Raw genomic sequence first — 17,123 nt, forward strand, 5'->3', positions numbered from 1 at the left:
TCTGCATCAGCTTCTCTGTGTTCCTGTTCTCTGTTTTCTACTCCATTAATGGTCTCTTGCATCTCATCCATTCTGTTTTGAAGTCCTTCCAGAGCTTGTTTTATTTCTGAATTCTCCTTCCTTAGTTCTTGCATATTTCTCTGCAAGTCCATCAGCATGGTTATGACTTTTGTTTTGAATTCTTTTTCAGGAAGACTGGCTAAATCTATCTCCCCAGATTCCTTCTCAGGGGAAGATGTAGCAGATGCCGAAGCTGTCTGGGTTAGTCTTGTCTGGATCATATTTTTTTGCCTTTTCATGTTGACAGGTGCTATTGACTGTCAGCTGGGAGGGCCAAAGTTTTCACTTGCTACTGGCCTTTCTTTACTGTGACAACTGCGACCCCTAGTGGCTTGTGTTGGGTAATTGCGTGTAGAGTGGGTCTTTGTGTCTTGCCTGGCCGGAAGGGAGAAATTTCCCTTTCTGTGGGCGGAATTTGTCTCAGGCTGCTTCTCTGCTTTCGCAGCGCCCGGTGGGGTAATGGATGGGGGGGCTGCTTGACTGTTTGCCTCCGTGAGGGGTCTCAGAGCTGTTACCCAGGGGTTTAGTGCGCCCGGTTTTCCCTGTAATTTCCAGCTGCTGTACTGTGACCTGGGTTGTTTCCGTCAAGCTGTTAAGTCCCTGTCCCTTTAAGACTTTCAAAAAGCCCCTGCTTTTCTTTGTCACAGGGGCATCAGCTTCGGCACCCGCTCAGAGGTCTTACTCCCTGTTCCCCCAGTATCCAGGGCCCCCTGGGCATGTACTGTGTCTGCGCTCTGGCCCGGATGGCTGGGGCTGGGTGTTCAGCAGTCCTGGGCTCCGTCTCCCTCCCGCTCTGCCTATTCTTCTCCTGCCGGGAGCTGGGGGGAGGGGCGCTCGGGTCCCAGGGGGCCGGGGCTTGTATCTTACCCCTTTCACCAGTCGCTGGGCTCTCGCTGGTGTAGCTGCAGTCTGGCCACTGTCCTGCGTCTTCTGGTCTCTCTTTTAGGGCTAGTTGTGTTTGTTGTATTTTCAAAAGTATATATGTTTTTGGGAGGAGATTCCCACTGTCCTACTCACGCCGCCATGTTGGCTCCGCCCTCTATTTATATATTTTTTGGTACTGTATTTCTTATGGCCTTTCAATGTAGTATCTATTAAATTTTTCTCTTTCTGATTTCCTCTTTTGGTACTATGCTTAACCACTTCTCAATCAATGCTATAAATATCAATATGTATGTTCAGTAGAGTATATAACATTTAAATCTTTGATAAATGTGGAATTTATTTTGGGACTTATATCAGATACAGATTTTTTTTTTCCAAAGACCTAACCAAATGTCTTAGAATTATTCAGGAATAGAGTAGATTATCCCTATGGATTAGAAATGTCACAAATGAAACTTCTCACATATTTGGATTTTGTAATTTCTTTTAGCTGGGGTTCTTATGTTTTTTCACTCATCTATTTTTTTAAAAGTACCTAAATTTTAATTATGGAACTCTATGTTTTCAGAGGTAGTAGTTAAAGTTCCTATAATTCCCCCACATTAACGTAGAAAGCTTTTATCAAACCGTTTAAAATATTTAAAGCAATTATATCACCTTACCACTGTTCCAATAAAATTGATTTAGGGAAATTCAAATTCTTATAGCACTGACCCTTCTCTACTAGAACATCTCTTAGTTTTATAAAGTCTTCTATGATTTCTTTAATAACATTTTTTGGTATATCTTGTGATGTAATGATAGGATTTTAAGTATTTCTATTGTTAAAAACAAATCTCTAAGATACTCATAAATACAGTTTCTTAAATACTTTTTCTTGGTAAAAGTAAGACCTTGATTTTTATTGTTCACTTCTTGTTTCCAGTCCAGTATGTAGGACGCTTAGGAGTCCTCACAGTATGCAATAGGATGAAAAAACTGAAAAACTAACAACTCTTCTTTTCTCAGAGAAGTGAGATCACAGGGCAAACTGCTCCCCTCAGAATTAGAGGGACAGATGGGTGAATATCAAATTACAACTTACTGGAGCAGAAATCCATGAGCAGAAACTACTATGGAAACCAGTACTGGGGCAGGAAAACCTGAAGTGTTTTTGTTAAGTTGCTGGAAACTCAGTATGGACAAGTCTGAGAATTTAATACTCCAGGGGGACCCAGTCATTGGGAGCCCCCACACTTTTCTGAATTTAACCCCCAGGAGCTCTACCAGGTTTTCACAGTGACTATCAGAGAAAAATCCTCTGCTGCTTCCAGCAAAGGAAAGGGAAAAGGAACCATTTTTAAATACACTAGAGCATTCTATTCTCCTGGACAAGGCTTACCTTCAGGAGAAATTATTTTATCAGAGCTTAAGCTGCTGAGGTTTTATCAAAGCCTTAACTATCTGTGGGGGAGGGGAATATTCAATTCAAGCAGGCTCTAGACAACCTGTTTCTTACCTAAGCACAAAAGTGAAAAAAAAAAGAGAAGTGGTTAAGCATAGTACTCAACATCATATGTCATTAGTGAACTGAAAAAAAAAACAAAACCCAAAATAAAAAATCTTACAAGCTAAAAACAACAACTGAGTTGCACAGGTGAAGTTCATGGCCAGGGACTGAGGCTTACCTCAAAGACTGACACCCAGTCACAGGATTACCCAGTGTTTCTCCTCTCCACCCCCATCTTGTCATGCATTACTAAAGGCCTATTTACCACTGTTCCTTTTACCCAGTAAATCGTGTCCACCTTTCAACAAAAAATTGTAAGTCATGCTAAAAGGCAAAAACAGATTGAAGAAACTGAACAAGAGTCAGAAATGACAGGAGTGTTGGAATTATCATCTAGGAATTTTGATTTCTTAAAGATATGATTAAAATGCTAAGGGCTTTAATGCAAAAGTAGACAACCTGCAAGGACAGATGGGTAAGTAGAGGACATAAATTCTAAGAAAGAATGAAAAAGAAATGCTAACAATCAAAACACTGTAACATAAATGAAGAATGCCTCTGATGGGCTCAGCAGTAGGTTGGACATGGCTGAGGAAATAATCTCTGAGCTTGAGGATGACACAAAAAATCCCTAACAGAAAATCAAAGAGAAAAAAAACTGAGACAAAAGACCAGGATATTCAATAACTGTGAAATAATTTCAAAAGGTGTAACATATGAATGATAGGAATATAAGAACAGAAGAAAGAGAGAAAGGAATGGAAGCAACATCTGAAGCAATAATGACTGAGAATTTCCCAAAACTGGTATCAGACATCAAACCACAGATCCAGGAAGCTCAGAGAACAGCAAAAAGGACGAATGCCAAAAACAAAAACAAAAAAAAACCTGTTTCTTGGCATATCACATTCAAACTTCAAAAAATCAAAAACAAATTGGAAATCTGCAAAGAAGCCAGATGGAAAAAACACCTTACTTGCAGAAGACTAAAAATAAGAATATCCTACTTCTCAGAAAGAAGCAAGATACCAAGTAGAGTGTTGAGAGACAGAGAGAAAAAACCCCACCAACCTAGAATTTTGTGCCCTGCAAAATTATCCTTCAAAAGTAAGGGGAACTAGAGACTTTCTCAGACAAGAAACATAGAGGAATTTGTTGCCAGTAGACCTGCCTTGCAGAAAATATCAAAAGTTCTTCAGAAAGAATGAAAATGATATAGGTCAGAAACTCAGAAGTATAGAAAGAAAGAACATCAGAGAATGAATAGGTGAAGGTAAAATAAAACTTTCATTTTTCTTATTCTTAACGGACCTGATAAACATGTTCAAAATAATAGCAATAATATATACATATATATATATATGTGTGTTTATGTATAAAACTGAATAAGTGCAATGGACAAAATTAGGAATATTTTCCTACTATGAGATACTTGGACTAAATGTGAAGCACTATGTGTTATTCAAAAGTGGACTAGGATTAGTTGTAAATGTATATTGCAAACTCTAGGAGAATCACTAAAAAAAATTAGACAAAGTAATATAATGGACTCACTAAGAAAGGAGAAAAATAAAATCACATAAAATGCTAAATTGAAACTCCACCAAGGCAGAAAAAGAGTAGAAGACAAAAACAGGAACACAGAACAGGGCAATCAATTAAAAAACAGTAACAAATATAGTAGCTGGTACTCCAAGTATACTCAATAATCACTTAACATCAGCAGTCTATATATATCAGTTAAAAGACCGAGATAGAATGGATCAAACAACAAAACCCAAGTATATGTTATCTACAAGAAACCCACTCTAAATATAAAGATACACATAAATTAAAAATGAAGGGATAGAAAAAAATGTATCACGTGAACACTAATCACAACAAAGTGGGAGTAGCTCTATTAATTTCACAGAGCAGAATTCAGAGCAAGGAAAGTTGTCATGGATAAAAAGGGATAACACATAATGATACACGGGTCACTTTACAAGAAGATAACAATCCTTAACACGTATGCACTTAACAGTAGAGCACCAAAGTACATGAGTGAATGTGATAGAAACATAAGGAGTACTAAGGAATCTGTTATTACAATTGGAGCTATTAACACCTCAATATCAGAAATGGACAGATCCATTGGGCAGAAAATCAGTATTAATATAGTTGAACTCAACAGCACCATCAATCAACTAGATATAATTGACATTTGTTGCCTACATCAATCAAAAGTTGAACACACATTCTTTGCAGGATCACATGGAACATCTACTAAGAAAGACCACATTTGGGCCACAAAACACACTTTGGCAAATTTAAGAGAATTTAAATCATTAAATTATATGTTTGTTTTCTGACTACAATAGAATTAAACTGGAACCAGTAATAGAAAAATAGCAGGAAAATCCCTAAATACCTGGGAAGTTAAACAACACATTCCTAAAGACCAACCCAATTTAAAAATGGGCAAAAGATCTAAGCAGACATATCACCAAAGAATATATACAGAAAGCATACAAACATATGAAAAGATGCTCAACATCATATGTCATTAGCAAACTGAAAATTAAAACAGTGAAATACCACTGCACATCTATTAGAACAGCCAATGTTCAAAACACAGTCAACCAAATGCTGACAAAGACAGGTAGCTGCAAAAACTCCCATTCATTGCTGGTTGACTGCAAAATGGGACAGCCACTTTGGAAGACAGTCTCACAGTTGCTTATGAAACTCAACATATGATCCAGCAATTGTGCTCCTGGTTGTTTACCTACATTAAATGAAAACTGACATCCACACAAAAACCTGCACACAGATGTTTACAGCAACTTAATAGTTGCCAAAATTTGGAAGGAAGCAAGATGTCCTTTGGTAGGTGAATGGATAAACCACAGTACACGCAGACAATGGAATATTATTTAGAACTAAGAAGAAATGAGCCATTAAGCCATGAAAACACATGGAAAGAACTTAAATGCATATTACTAAATAAAAAAAGCCAATTTGAAAAAAGGCTATATACTGAATGACACGACATTCTGGAAAAGGCAAAACTATGGAGACAATAGAAAGCGCAGTGGCTGCCAGGGGTTAGGAGGGAGGGAGGGATGAATAGGTGGAACACAGAGGATTTTTAGGGCAGTGAAACTATTCTATATGAGACTACAATGGTGGCTCCATATCAGTATACATTTGTCAAAACCCCTAGAATGTACAACATCAAGAGCAAAACTGAATGTAAACTGTAGACTTTGGTTGACCATGATGTATAATATAAGTTCACTGATCATAACATGAGTCATTGTGGGGCAGGAAGTTGACAGTGGGTGAGGCACTGCATAGGTGGGGGCAGGGGACATATGGGAATGCCACATTCCACTTAATTATGCTGTGAACCTATAAAGTGCTTTAAAAAGAAAAGCCAATTAATTTAAAAAGTTTGTTGTTTAAAAAATAATTTCAAAAGAAAGAAAGAATGAATAGATGAGCTAGAGATCTTTGAGGCTGGCCAATTTTATATTTCTATGCTCTTCTGATATGCTTTGTGTTGCAGACTCTCCTGTTATCTACACATTGACTTTCCATTTTCTCTCTTCAATATCTACTAACTTTTCTACCACTGTTTTTATGCCTCTTTGGTTCTTAATATTCTAGAAGAAATTAAGCTTGTCTCTGGATTGTTGGTTCAATTTTCTGCAGTGTTAATTGTATTCTTCATACTTATTTTTTATTTATTTTCATTTAAAAAAAATTTTTACTAATAAATGTATTAAATTTTTATTTTTAAAAGATAATCCAATGACTGCCCTTGCACTGTTCACCATGTAACTTATTCACTATGTAAGAATTTGTACTCCATGTAAGAATTTGTTCGTTATGCATCAGAAGATTGGAGACTGACGAAAATTGGGCTTGGGGTGGATTAATGATTGTGCATTGAGTATTGACCCCCCTATACAGAGATTTGTTGTGGTTAACAACTATTTGATCAATAAATATGAGAGATGCCCTCACTATATATATATATATATATATATATATATATATATATAAACACACTTCCAATTGTAAAATAAATAAGTAACCAGGATGTAATGTATAGCATAAGGAATATAGTCAAAATATTGTAACAACTTGGTATGGTGATACCTGGTACCTAGAAATATCATGTATATAAATGTTGAGTCGCTGTGTTGTACACCTGAAACTAATGTAATGCAATGCTGTTGTCAACTACCCTTCAATAAAAAAAAAAAAAAAAAAAAAAAAAAAAAAGATAATCCAAAATTAATCTCCCTCATTTCATTTTCCATTTAACTTGGCAATTTTATATCACCTTTATCTGTGGCTGCCTAAAGTCCATATTCCCTTGAATTTTATTTGGGGGACCACGATTATCTAAACTTTATTGTTACTATCAGTAAATTTTCTACATTAGTATTTTAATTTTTTAGTACTTTATTGTTTTCTGACATAGAAAAATAATCTTTTCAGGACCATTTTCTTAAACCTTAAATTGGCAAGCATCTCCTTCTTGCTCCTTACTGCCCACTCTGACAGAATCTCAGAACGTATGTTTTACCCAATGTAAGTTTCATGACTCAGCAGCCTGGGGAGGCTGGGTGGGGAGGGGCTGCTGCCAAAGAGGATGCTTGTAGTCAACTTCACTTCACCACAATTATTGTTTCTTTAAGTTTGGTGAAGCCATGAGGCCTAGGAACATCTTTCTGTTGATAATGTGTTGTCCTCTCTGTTGGGTAAATAATATGGCTGTGGCCAGGCTCCTTGGTGTTACTGCTGCCTGACACATTAGAGAAGGTCGCATCAGTGTGTCAGAAGCCTTTGGCTTTCTATGAGGTGTGGCTGCACTTGCCCTTAGACCTTTTGGGGTAGAATCTTCTGGCAGAAGGGATCTGAATCATGTAAGGATTCTTCAGCTATTCCTCAGCCTTACAAATTAGAAGGTAGTAGTGGGTCCTGTCTGAGATCTCAGTTACTGACTTAAAATAACACTAAACTAATTTTCTAACAAAAGGAGCTGTGAGAAACGACTCACTGTCGTCTTTTGGCCTGACAGTAAATGTTCACTCAGGTGTTACTGGGATGAGGACAAAGCAAGCTGGACATGTGCCTTCCAGCTGCCATCTTCCCTGGATTCAAGCTTGAGTTCCAAAGTGCAAAGATCATATACTGGAGAACCGTAAGACGGAAAAGAGGAGACATACGTTTAAGAAGAGAGGCCATGACTTAGTGGGAAATACAATGATGTGGCTCCCCAGGCTGCTGAATCACGAAACTTATATTGGACAAAACACAGGTTCTGAGAAGATTCTGTCAGAGTGGGCAGTAAGGAGCAAGAAAGATGTTTGCCAGCTTAAGGTTTAAGAAAATAGTTCTGAACAGATTGTTTTTCTAGTTAGAAATTCTATTTTTCTATATTAAGACATTCTTAGTGAGATCCTGTCACTAAGAATGTAAGTGAGGGGATGTGGGGTGACACATCTCAAGGGGAGATACCAATGGGGAAGGTGAAAACATTATCTCCCAGGGAAAACCCTAGGGCTGCAGCCAGTCTCCTTTCTATAAAATGAAAAAACAAAACAAAACCGATATTGCAGCCATCAAGTAGATTGATTTTCTAGTCACCGTCTTCTCTAGCATTACCTCAGTGTTTACGGGTCCTTCCTCACCGTCTCTTCTCTTATTGAAATATTACCAACAATGTACATCTCCCTGGATGTATTGGTTCAGAGGTCTTTTCTAGGGGCTTCAGGAAGAAAAGAGAAGCATGTGCCAGCTGTGAAGAGTAGCACTTGTCTCTCTGAAATATGGAAGGAAGAGAGAGATTGGATGGGCTCCCAAAGGCACGCTGGCACAGAATCCTGCTCCTTTCCATCTGCCTGAGGTCTCAGCAGGTTCTGGCTGATGACATACCTTGCCATGGTTTTCCTAGTAGGCTAAAGCCCTCTGGGTCCAAAGATCTGAGGAGCTTTGTCCTCTCTGTGCCTTAGCAGAGGAATCAGATCGCCACTTTACATGCCGTCAGCCTACAAGCTGTCATTTTGCTGGTTTGCCACAGTGTATGATACCCTAAAGATTTGTCTTGCCTGCTGAGGAAATACAAAACCATGAAGATATCAAGGGAAATGACCCATGTAGGGAAATCTAGAAAGGCAAAAGAGGACCATAGTACATTAGGACAGAAGACGATGAATGAAGTAGAAATAAGAGTCGGAAGAGAACTTTAGCAAAAACATAACTGGGTGCTCCCAAGGGGATCAGCTCAGTACACAAATAAAACTACCAAGAACACAGTGTGTGGCTTTATGAACTAGAATTGATCATTGTAAAGTCCATATAATAAAATAGAGGTCATAGGCTAGCCAAGATAATGATGAAAAAGAATGTGAGCTATCTTACTGAATATTGTAATTGCTACAAGGTCTAATGAATTCTAAATTCATTAGAATAGAAATTGTATAGCATTATCCCAGGAATAAACAAACAGATAAGTAGAATGCAGAGCCCAGAAATAAATTTGAGCAATTAGATGATAGGATTTCACTTCAAGGGGAGGCTGCTTATTTTAATAAGTGGTGCTGGCCTAATTGGCTACCCTATGTGGAAAACACAATAAATTCAACCTTGCCCCATGTGCAAAAAGAAATTTCAGGCATACAAAATGAAACAAAGTAGGTATATAAAGCACATTAAAAATATTAAAAGAAAATTAGAGGTGAAAGTTTCAACCTTGAGTTGGAAGATGTCTGATGTGGGATCCTTTCCCACGCCAAGTATACAATGAAGATTTTAATGACAGACACTGACACAAACAAACTCAAAAGACAAGTGGCTGGAAAAGGCATCTGCAGCATAACAGATAGAATAAAGTTTAATACCCCTAACAAGCTGAGGACCTCTGTAAATTAATATTTTTAAAAAGTAGAAATATTGGTCTGACTGCCAACAAAGATAGGCAACTTGCGAGACTGAGAATGCCTGTAAATAAATGAAGAACACCCAATAAATACACAGAGATACACTAAGAGCCACTAATATTAAAGGAAATTAAAATTACAATAACATAGAGAGAGCTTTTTTTCCCCCTTACCAGACTGGCAAAAAATGAAAATAGGAACAATGTACATTACAAGGAAAAAAGAGGGGAAATGTGCAGTTCTGTATATGGCTGCTGAGAGTGTGAATTGCATTTTCCTTTTTAGAGAAATAAAATCAATTAAAATTAAAAATGTATAAGTAGTCTTTAACCTAAGAATATCACTTTTGGGAATATACCCTAAAGGAAAAAAAAATTTACCACTGTATAAGTATATATTTTTAAGGATGTTGATGGCAAAAAAACAAAACACACTAGTTTGAATATCCATCACTAGAAAAAAAGCTAAATAAATCATATGTATATAGCCCTATGACAGATACTAGGTACCTTATTAAAAAGACTAAGTTAGATCTATAGCTAATAACCTGGAGAGATATCCAGGCTGTATTGTTAATTGAGAAAAGCAAGTGGTAGATTAATATAAACACCACACACAGATAACTAGGAAAATGCTACGTATGAGTGTGCATCTGATGATTATAAAAAAGGGGTGGAAGGCTATGTAAGAGGCTCTAAAACTGGCTTCCTCATCCTTTTAACTTCTACAGCCATTTGGCATGTAGTAGAGGTATTGTTCACCACAAATCTTAAATATTGGTCAGGAAGGGAAACTGGTTATCTCTGGAAACAGAGGGGCTGCTGAGCAGGAATGAAGGGAATTACCGGCATTTTTCTTGATATATTTTCTTTTTTTTATGTGTGTTGTTTTTGTAATCTGAGGAGAAATTTAACACAGTTTTTGGTAAAAAACAGCAAATGTAAGATGCTACACACAGATGAATTAGAAGCTATTCAACTTTTATTCTGATCTATTTGGACATTCACATCCAATATCCTCTCTTAACACTACCCTTTCTTGTCCTCTAGAGAAGTAATTTTGAAAGAAACAAGATTCTTAATTAAGGAACAGCAGTCTGTGGTACACGGGTAGAGAACACACAGAGCAGAAGGGACATCAGCACGAGAGGAGAAGTTATACTTTGAGAACAGCACCAGCTAGATAACTGCCATTTGCGCAAGAGTTCAAATGACAAATCAGCTGTACGCCACGCATCTCGGATCTGAAGCACTGGTCTTACTTTACTTGGTTACACAGTACTGTAGGCTGAGAGAGAATCAGTTCTTTAAAGATTGTTCCACGTTTCTAATTCCAGAGAAAAATTCCATCTGACCCTGAACATCACCTGAATGCAAGGCCAAAGTAAAAGGATGAGCGGGGGGGACAAGTTAACAAGACTAGTAGAGCCACAAGGAACAAGACATCTGCATGCAGAGTGTTGACTCTCCTTTAAAACTGTGTGTGATGCAAATGACAGGGACCCAGCATGGTTCCAGAAACATGATACTTCTGTTCCTTGGGTCTAAACCCAAACTGATACACCCACATGTATACAGATGTGCATATGCACAGTGCCATGAATGATGTATTGCTAATGAAGCCCTGCAAATGCTTGTGGGGTAAGTAGATGGGAAACCTGTATACCAATATTAACCAACAGCATCTAGCATTCCCAAGGGCAGAGGCACATTTCTTAGAATGAGGTGCTGTGCTCTTGACAAGTGGGAACTTTTCTGTGACTGTCTCCTTGGCTAGCAGCTCAGCTTCATAGAAGAGTTATCTTCCAGAAGGCAAAGGACTCATAAAGTGACTCAGGAAATATTAAAAGGCAAATAAAAAGATAGGCAGTTGAATATCAACAGTGAACCAAGGTTCATCGATTGTCTAAATTCTCAACTGTTCTGTACAGCCTAAAATCCATTACTGGGGACCCAAATGACTTACAAAAGCTTTATACAGAAACAAAAGTCACGCCCTCTTTGCCTACCTTGCACGCAGGGACACCATTGACAACGCACCACTGTACGCCCCCCTGCCCCCTCACCATCTAGGTCACCATCAAAGCCCCAACACTTAGCGTTAATCCTGGGCTCTTTAGAGATGCCACCAGGCAAAGCTGGGGACATTTTGTTCAACTAGAGGCTCACTATTAGGGTTTCACTAGAGCTCCAGGGAACAAAGAGGGACCGCCTGAGGGCTCCCCCGGCTGTCCCAGTAGAGAGGAGCAAAGAGTGGGGGTACCCTGCAAATCTCCACTCTGTTGGCAGCCTCCTCCATCTCTTCCCTGAGGGCATCAGCTTTGGCACCTGCAGGCTGTAAGCTGCTGGACAAACCTGAAGACTTGGAAGTCTGCTGCCACCTGATGGAAAATAGGAGAAAAAGAGGAGAGGCGTGAGACAGGTAGACCCTGGGGACACAGAGTGGGCACACTGAGAAAATAGCTGGTTACAAATATTGCTCAGGGAATGACACACCCTCCCTAGAAATGAGATGTGATAAAAAGGTCTGAGTACTAGGCCAGGAGAAGGAGGGCTCGAATTTCCACGTGGCAGCTGTGCATGGATGCTGAGGGGCAGCTGCCCCTTCAGACAGAGCAACATTCCCGTCTGCCAATGTTTTCCTATTGTCTTCTGAACACTAGCACCAATGGACAGTCACCACGGCTTTCCTTGCAGCACGTTCCATGTCATTCCTTTAAGTTCCCTGCCCATCCTGTGGGCATTTGCGTTTGGGAACATTCACCTACTTGGCTGAAGCCAATCACGTGTGCTAGGTGAGAGGATGAGCAGGCAAGATTAAAACAAATCTGAAGACAAAACTCTCCACTAGTAAGCACACAAAAACTTATCAACATTGAGATAACTCATTTACATTTTCTTACACATTTATCTTTCTGCGGTGAACCCAGCTGTCTGAGGAAGCCACTTGGGAAATGTTGACAGGAAGCACAAGTATTTCTGTTGCTATGTCATTATCAGGGAATTACCAACAGCAGGTTTCTGAAAGAAGGCTCCAGTTACACTAGACAGTATAGCTATAGTAGGGACTCTTCTATTGTCTGTAAACTCTTAACTAGGGCAATCAAGTAATAGTCAGTCAAATGGGTCATTACCTTAAAAACCAGTCCACTCAGGCCTTTATTTCCTACTTGCAATGGGGTCATGAGATATCAAACTATTTCATGGCTTCAAGAAAAACACTAGTGTGGTCAGGATGACAAAGGGCAGTGGACACAAGGCTGCAGTCTCTCTGGAAAGTCAGGAGGGACAGTGAGGGGAAGGGGACCTGGATGGGAGGTGCTGTCCTGGGGCTGATGGGGTCCAGGCAGGAGCATGGGGAATGGTTGCCAGGTGTTTCAATTGATAAGAGAAACTGGAAATTGTCATGTGAACTTAATGAAATATGGCTAACAGATTAAGTAGTTTCTTTTAAATGCCATGCAGGCCAATAGTGTACAGACCAAAGCAGACAGCTCTGTGGGCTCTCAGACCATCCCACCTAGAAGCAAAAAGGGCAACATGACTCATTCTGAGAGCCAAGAATCTAATCACTATGTGTTTTCTCTACGCAATTTTTCTTTTGTCTTTTGTCGTCTGCAGGAAAAACAGAAGGTTGCAAGATTCTGTGATACAAACAAGGGAAGCTAAAGTTACCTCTGTGCTTAGCAAAATGTAGCAAAATAAAGGACTCTCTGTCACTTCAAAAATGCACTCGCAGGAAAATTATTGATATGGGCTTTGGGACACCAAGCTCGCTTGAAGCTCCATGGATGGGGACACATGCCCGGGGGACAATTCTTCATCCAAGATAAGAACTCAGGGCAAATTAGAAAGGAAATATTCTACTCAAAGATATTTTAAAACTTAAGCTAACATATAAGGAGTCAAAAAATTCCTGGGCAATTGTTTCTTATAATGGTTTGTTCCACCGAAATGATATATTTAATGAATACTTCCCAGTTTAACTATTTTAAACAAAGAATAAAAGGGTAGTGTTTTTTTTTTTTGTCAAATAAAATATGAGATGCCATGGCTATAATTTAGATCTCAGATAATGAATAAGATAGATTATGGGATCAAGCTACAACCCCTCTTAGTATGGGCTCATGTTATCTGAAGAAAAAAACAACAGATCAGTATGTAATTGTAAATAATAAATTTAAAAAGTGACTATAATGCTAAGCTGACTTTTATGGCTTTGAAGACCTGGATTAGACTTTTTTCTATACTTAACGTATGTATATTAAAATAAAGCATGTTCCCAGGTTTTCTCTCTCTTTTCTTCCCTATTCTCCCCTATTTCTTCCCTCAAATCCTATCCCTTAGTCAACAGCTTGGTAGTTTAAAAATATGCCTTTTCCCTCCCTTTATAGGGAATTTTACTTACAATAGACAATAATCTACTTTGATATTATCAAACAGTGATAAGGTACAGAATAAGATTGTGAAATCAGGTAACAAAACAGTAAGGAAAGCAACAAAATACCAAGGGCTGGAGGAGACAGGTTACAGGACAGGGTACAGGATGTCAGGACTCAGGAGAAGGGTATGGGATGCTAGGGACAGAAGGGTATGGATAACATATGGGATGTTAGGGACAGAAGGGTATGGAATGTTAGGGGTCAGAAAATTGGTTAGATAGTAACCTGTTGGGAAAAGAGGCAATAATCATGAATTCAAGGTACGCTGGTCTTCTCAGCCCAATTAAATAAACCCAAGAAATGGCCTGCTCTTTCAAGAGATGGAGCAGATTCTTCATCTGAAGAATAAATTTCAGCTTTGAAATTTGAAGAGGAGAAAGTTCACTCCTCTCACTGCAGTGGCTGATGTGACATCATCACTCTCTGGGAAAGACACTGACACTAGATGGTCCAGGGGTGGTGGAGACAGATTCAAGCCTGATTGAGGGCTGGAGGAGACAGGTTACAGGACAGGGTACAGGATGTCAGGAATCAGGAGAAGGGTACGGGATGTTAGGGACATTAGGATATGGGATAGGGCATGCGATATTAGGGACAGAAGGGTACGGGATAGGGCACAGGATGTTAGGGACTTTAGGGTATAGGACAGGGTACAGGATGTTAAGGACTGAGGGGTATGGGATAGGGCGTGGGATGTTAGGGACATTAGGGTATAGGATAGGGTACAGGATGTTAGGGACAGAAGGGTACAGGATAGGGTATGGGATGTTAGGGGTCAGGAGAAGGGTACGGGATAGGGTATGGGATGTTAGGGGTCAGAAGAAGGGTACGGGATAGGGTACAGGATGCTAGAGACAGAAGGGTACAGGATAGGGTATGGGATGTTAGGGGTCAGGAGAAGGGTATGGGATAGAAGGGTATGGGATAGGGTACGGGATGTTAGGGACAGAAGGGTATGGGATAGGGTACAGGCTGTTAGGGACAGAAGGGTATGGGATAGGGTATGGGATGTTAGGGGTCAGGAGAAGGGTATAGGATAGGGTATGGGATAGGGTACGGGATGCTAGGGACAGAAGGGTATGGATAACATATGGGATGTTAGGGACAGAAGGGTATGGAATGTTAGGGGTCAGGAGAAGGGTAAAGAAGACAAATGCAGCATCAGCTCAGGGCAATAGCAAGCACAGAAGAAGAATTTGGTGGGAAGCACACAGGGAAGTTTCTTTATTGGGACATTTACCATTTGGTCTGTCCAGTCATGTTCTTTCCTGACACTAGCATCCTCCACTTTGGGAAGCCCTGCTCTAATGTGCGGGCCAAAGGAGGTACCCGCGGGCGTGGTCCGTGTGAGGGTTCCTGATGCAAGCCGAGCCCGTGGCCAACCGACGAGCCCAGGAAGGCGAACAAGCCAAGTCCAGGCAGGCGGAGCCCCTCCTTTGTACTTATGGAATTGGAGCAAAAGGAGGAGGTCTCATGCTGGGGAGACCTGAGCCCAAGGGATGTCCAGGGGCCACGAGGACAATGTCTCAGAAGAGGATGCCTGCCTGTGGAGCGAAGCAGAGGTGGATGCTCCTGATGGCAGTGAGACTGCAGCCAATCCCGGGGGGCCCCAGAACCACCCAGCTCCAGAAGCCCGCTGCCAGTGCTCCACTTCACTAGTTCCATCAGCTTCCCAGGGTCTGCCCCCAAATCCTTCTGTTTTACTTGTTAATTAGTTCACATGCTCCCAAAGAAGGCAGCTGTGTTAGTCTGCTTGAGCTGTCATAACAAAATACCATAGACCAGGTAACTTAAACAACAGACACTTTTTCCCCACAGCTCTGGAGACCGGAAGCCCCAGATCAAGGTTCCAGCAGGGTCTGGGTTCTGCTGAAGGCCTCTCCCTGGCTTGTAGATGGCTGCCTTCTGGCCTTGTCCTCACAGGGCCTTTCCTTGGAGTGTTCAGAGAGAGATTTCCCTCTCTTCCTCTTCTTACAAGGCCACCAATCCTATTGGGTTAGGGTCCTACTCAAATGATCTCACTTAACCTTAACTACTTCCTAAAGGCCTTACCTCCAAATAGGGTCACACACAGGTTGGTGCTTCAACATACAAATTTGGTAGAGGACACAATTCAGTGCATAGCAGTAAGACCCAGAGGCAATTATTCAGCAGAAACTTAAAGTCCCTGGACCCAGAAGGGGTGACCTTAAGATACATGCCCAGAAAAAAGTATGGCAGACCTTGGGATGGAATATGGCTCCTTGTTTGCCACTGCCAAATTAAACCTATTGCAGAAACAACATTTGTGTATCATTCAATTCAATTCAATTCACATTCTTTGAGTGTAAAGCGTCCTTGAGTTTTTTTCTCCATCCTTCTCATCAATAATCTTTTATTCATCTTTTAAGCTTCAGTCTTCTCTGAGGATATTACAGTTTGCATAATTGGCTTTTGAAGCACACAGCCACATTTCCTGGAATTCAGACAAAGACACACGCTGGACTTAGACCTAGTTCAATACTGGATGAGTCAGTTGGATTTGACAGTATCCACCAAATTTGTGGTAGAATTCAAAGATGCAGCCATGGAGCTACTGGTCAAGAAGAGCTGATAATATGTAAAAAAAAGATCCTGCCTGTCTTAGAAGGCAAAGTGTGTCTCCACTTGAATGCTCTGCTTAGTTCTAGTTAGTGTCATTCATAAAGGACAGAACAGGACTAAAGAAAGCTTCAGTTATTCAGCAGGAGGACGCTGCAAGGAAGAAATTCTAACGTGAAAACTGATTACAGGAAGAGGGGTGGCATGGGGGTGGGCACAGTGAGGACCCCACTGCTCCAGAAGGGTGGCTGGTGACCTTGCAACTCTATAGTATAACCTTTGGTCCCACTTGAACTGCTGTGTCCTGGGTTGCAGTTCTCACAGTGACTAGGAGTTAGGGGTTAGGGAAAAGGCAGGAAGCTGGGGTGGGTTGGCTTCTGAAACAATGATGGTAGTCAGGGTCTAAGCTGGAGTTTATAAGCATAAATACTTAGACAGGGAAGGTAGAGATTTCCTTACCAGATTCCAATACACGAGAAATAATGAGCTGAAAATAATGAAGTTTGTTAAATCATGGAAGGGAGGCCCCCAAGGACACTTTTCTAAGGTTTCGGATCCATATGCCACTTGGTGTTTTGTCCTTATGAATGTAACACAAGACTAGGCTGACCATGGCTGCCACCCAGGAGAAACTCTCCTTTTCGTAAGCAGACTGAACAGAAGTCTGTAAGTGGAGATGCTGGTGACAAACGTTGAGGCTAACATTTGGCCTTTGGACCAGAAGCTCTATGCT

General features: G+C 40.4%; 1 protein-coding gene and 1 long non-coding RNA gene across 6 annotated transcripts in view; one reads left to right on the forward strand and one right to left on the reverse strand.

Annotated features, from left to right (window-relative positions):
- LOC130683434 (uncharacterized) overlaps positions 1 to 17,123 on the forward strand; it is a 428,515-nt gene that overhangs the window by 342,345 nt on the left and 69,047 nt on the right. The gene's annotated exons all lie outside the window — the stretch shown is intronic.
- ARHGAP44 (Rho GTPase activating protein 44) overlaps positions 1 to 17,123 on the reverse strand; it is a 200,395-nt gene that overhangs the window by 56,854 nt on the left and 126,418 nt on the right. For all 4 annotated transcript variants that reach the window (XM_036920695.2, XM_036920691.2, XM_036920690.2 and 1 more), the window contains exon 7: positions 11,632 to 11,749. In XM_036920695.2, the coding sequence (XP_036776590.2) occupies positions 11,632 to 11,749 (118 nt within the window). The remainder of the gene's footprint in view (positions 1 to 11,631; positions 11,750 to 17,123) is intronic.

The sequence above is a fragment of the Manis pentadactyla genome, chromosome 4, assembly GCF_030020395.1.
Source record: "Manis pentadactyla isolate mManPen7 chromosome 4, mManPen7.hap1, whole genome shotgun sequence".
NCBI classification, from domain to species: domain Eukaryota; kingdom Metazoa; phylum Chordata; class Mammalia; order Pholidota; family Manidae; genus Manis; species Manis pentadactyla.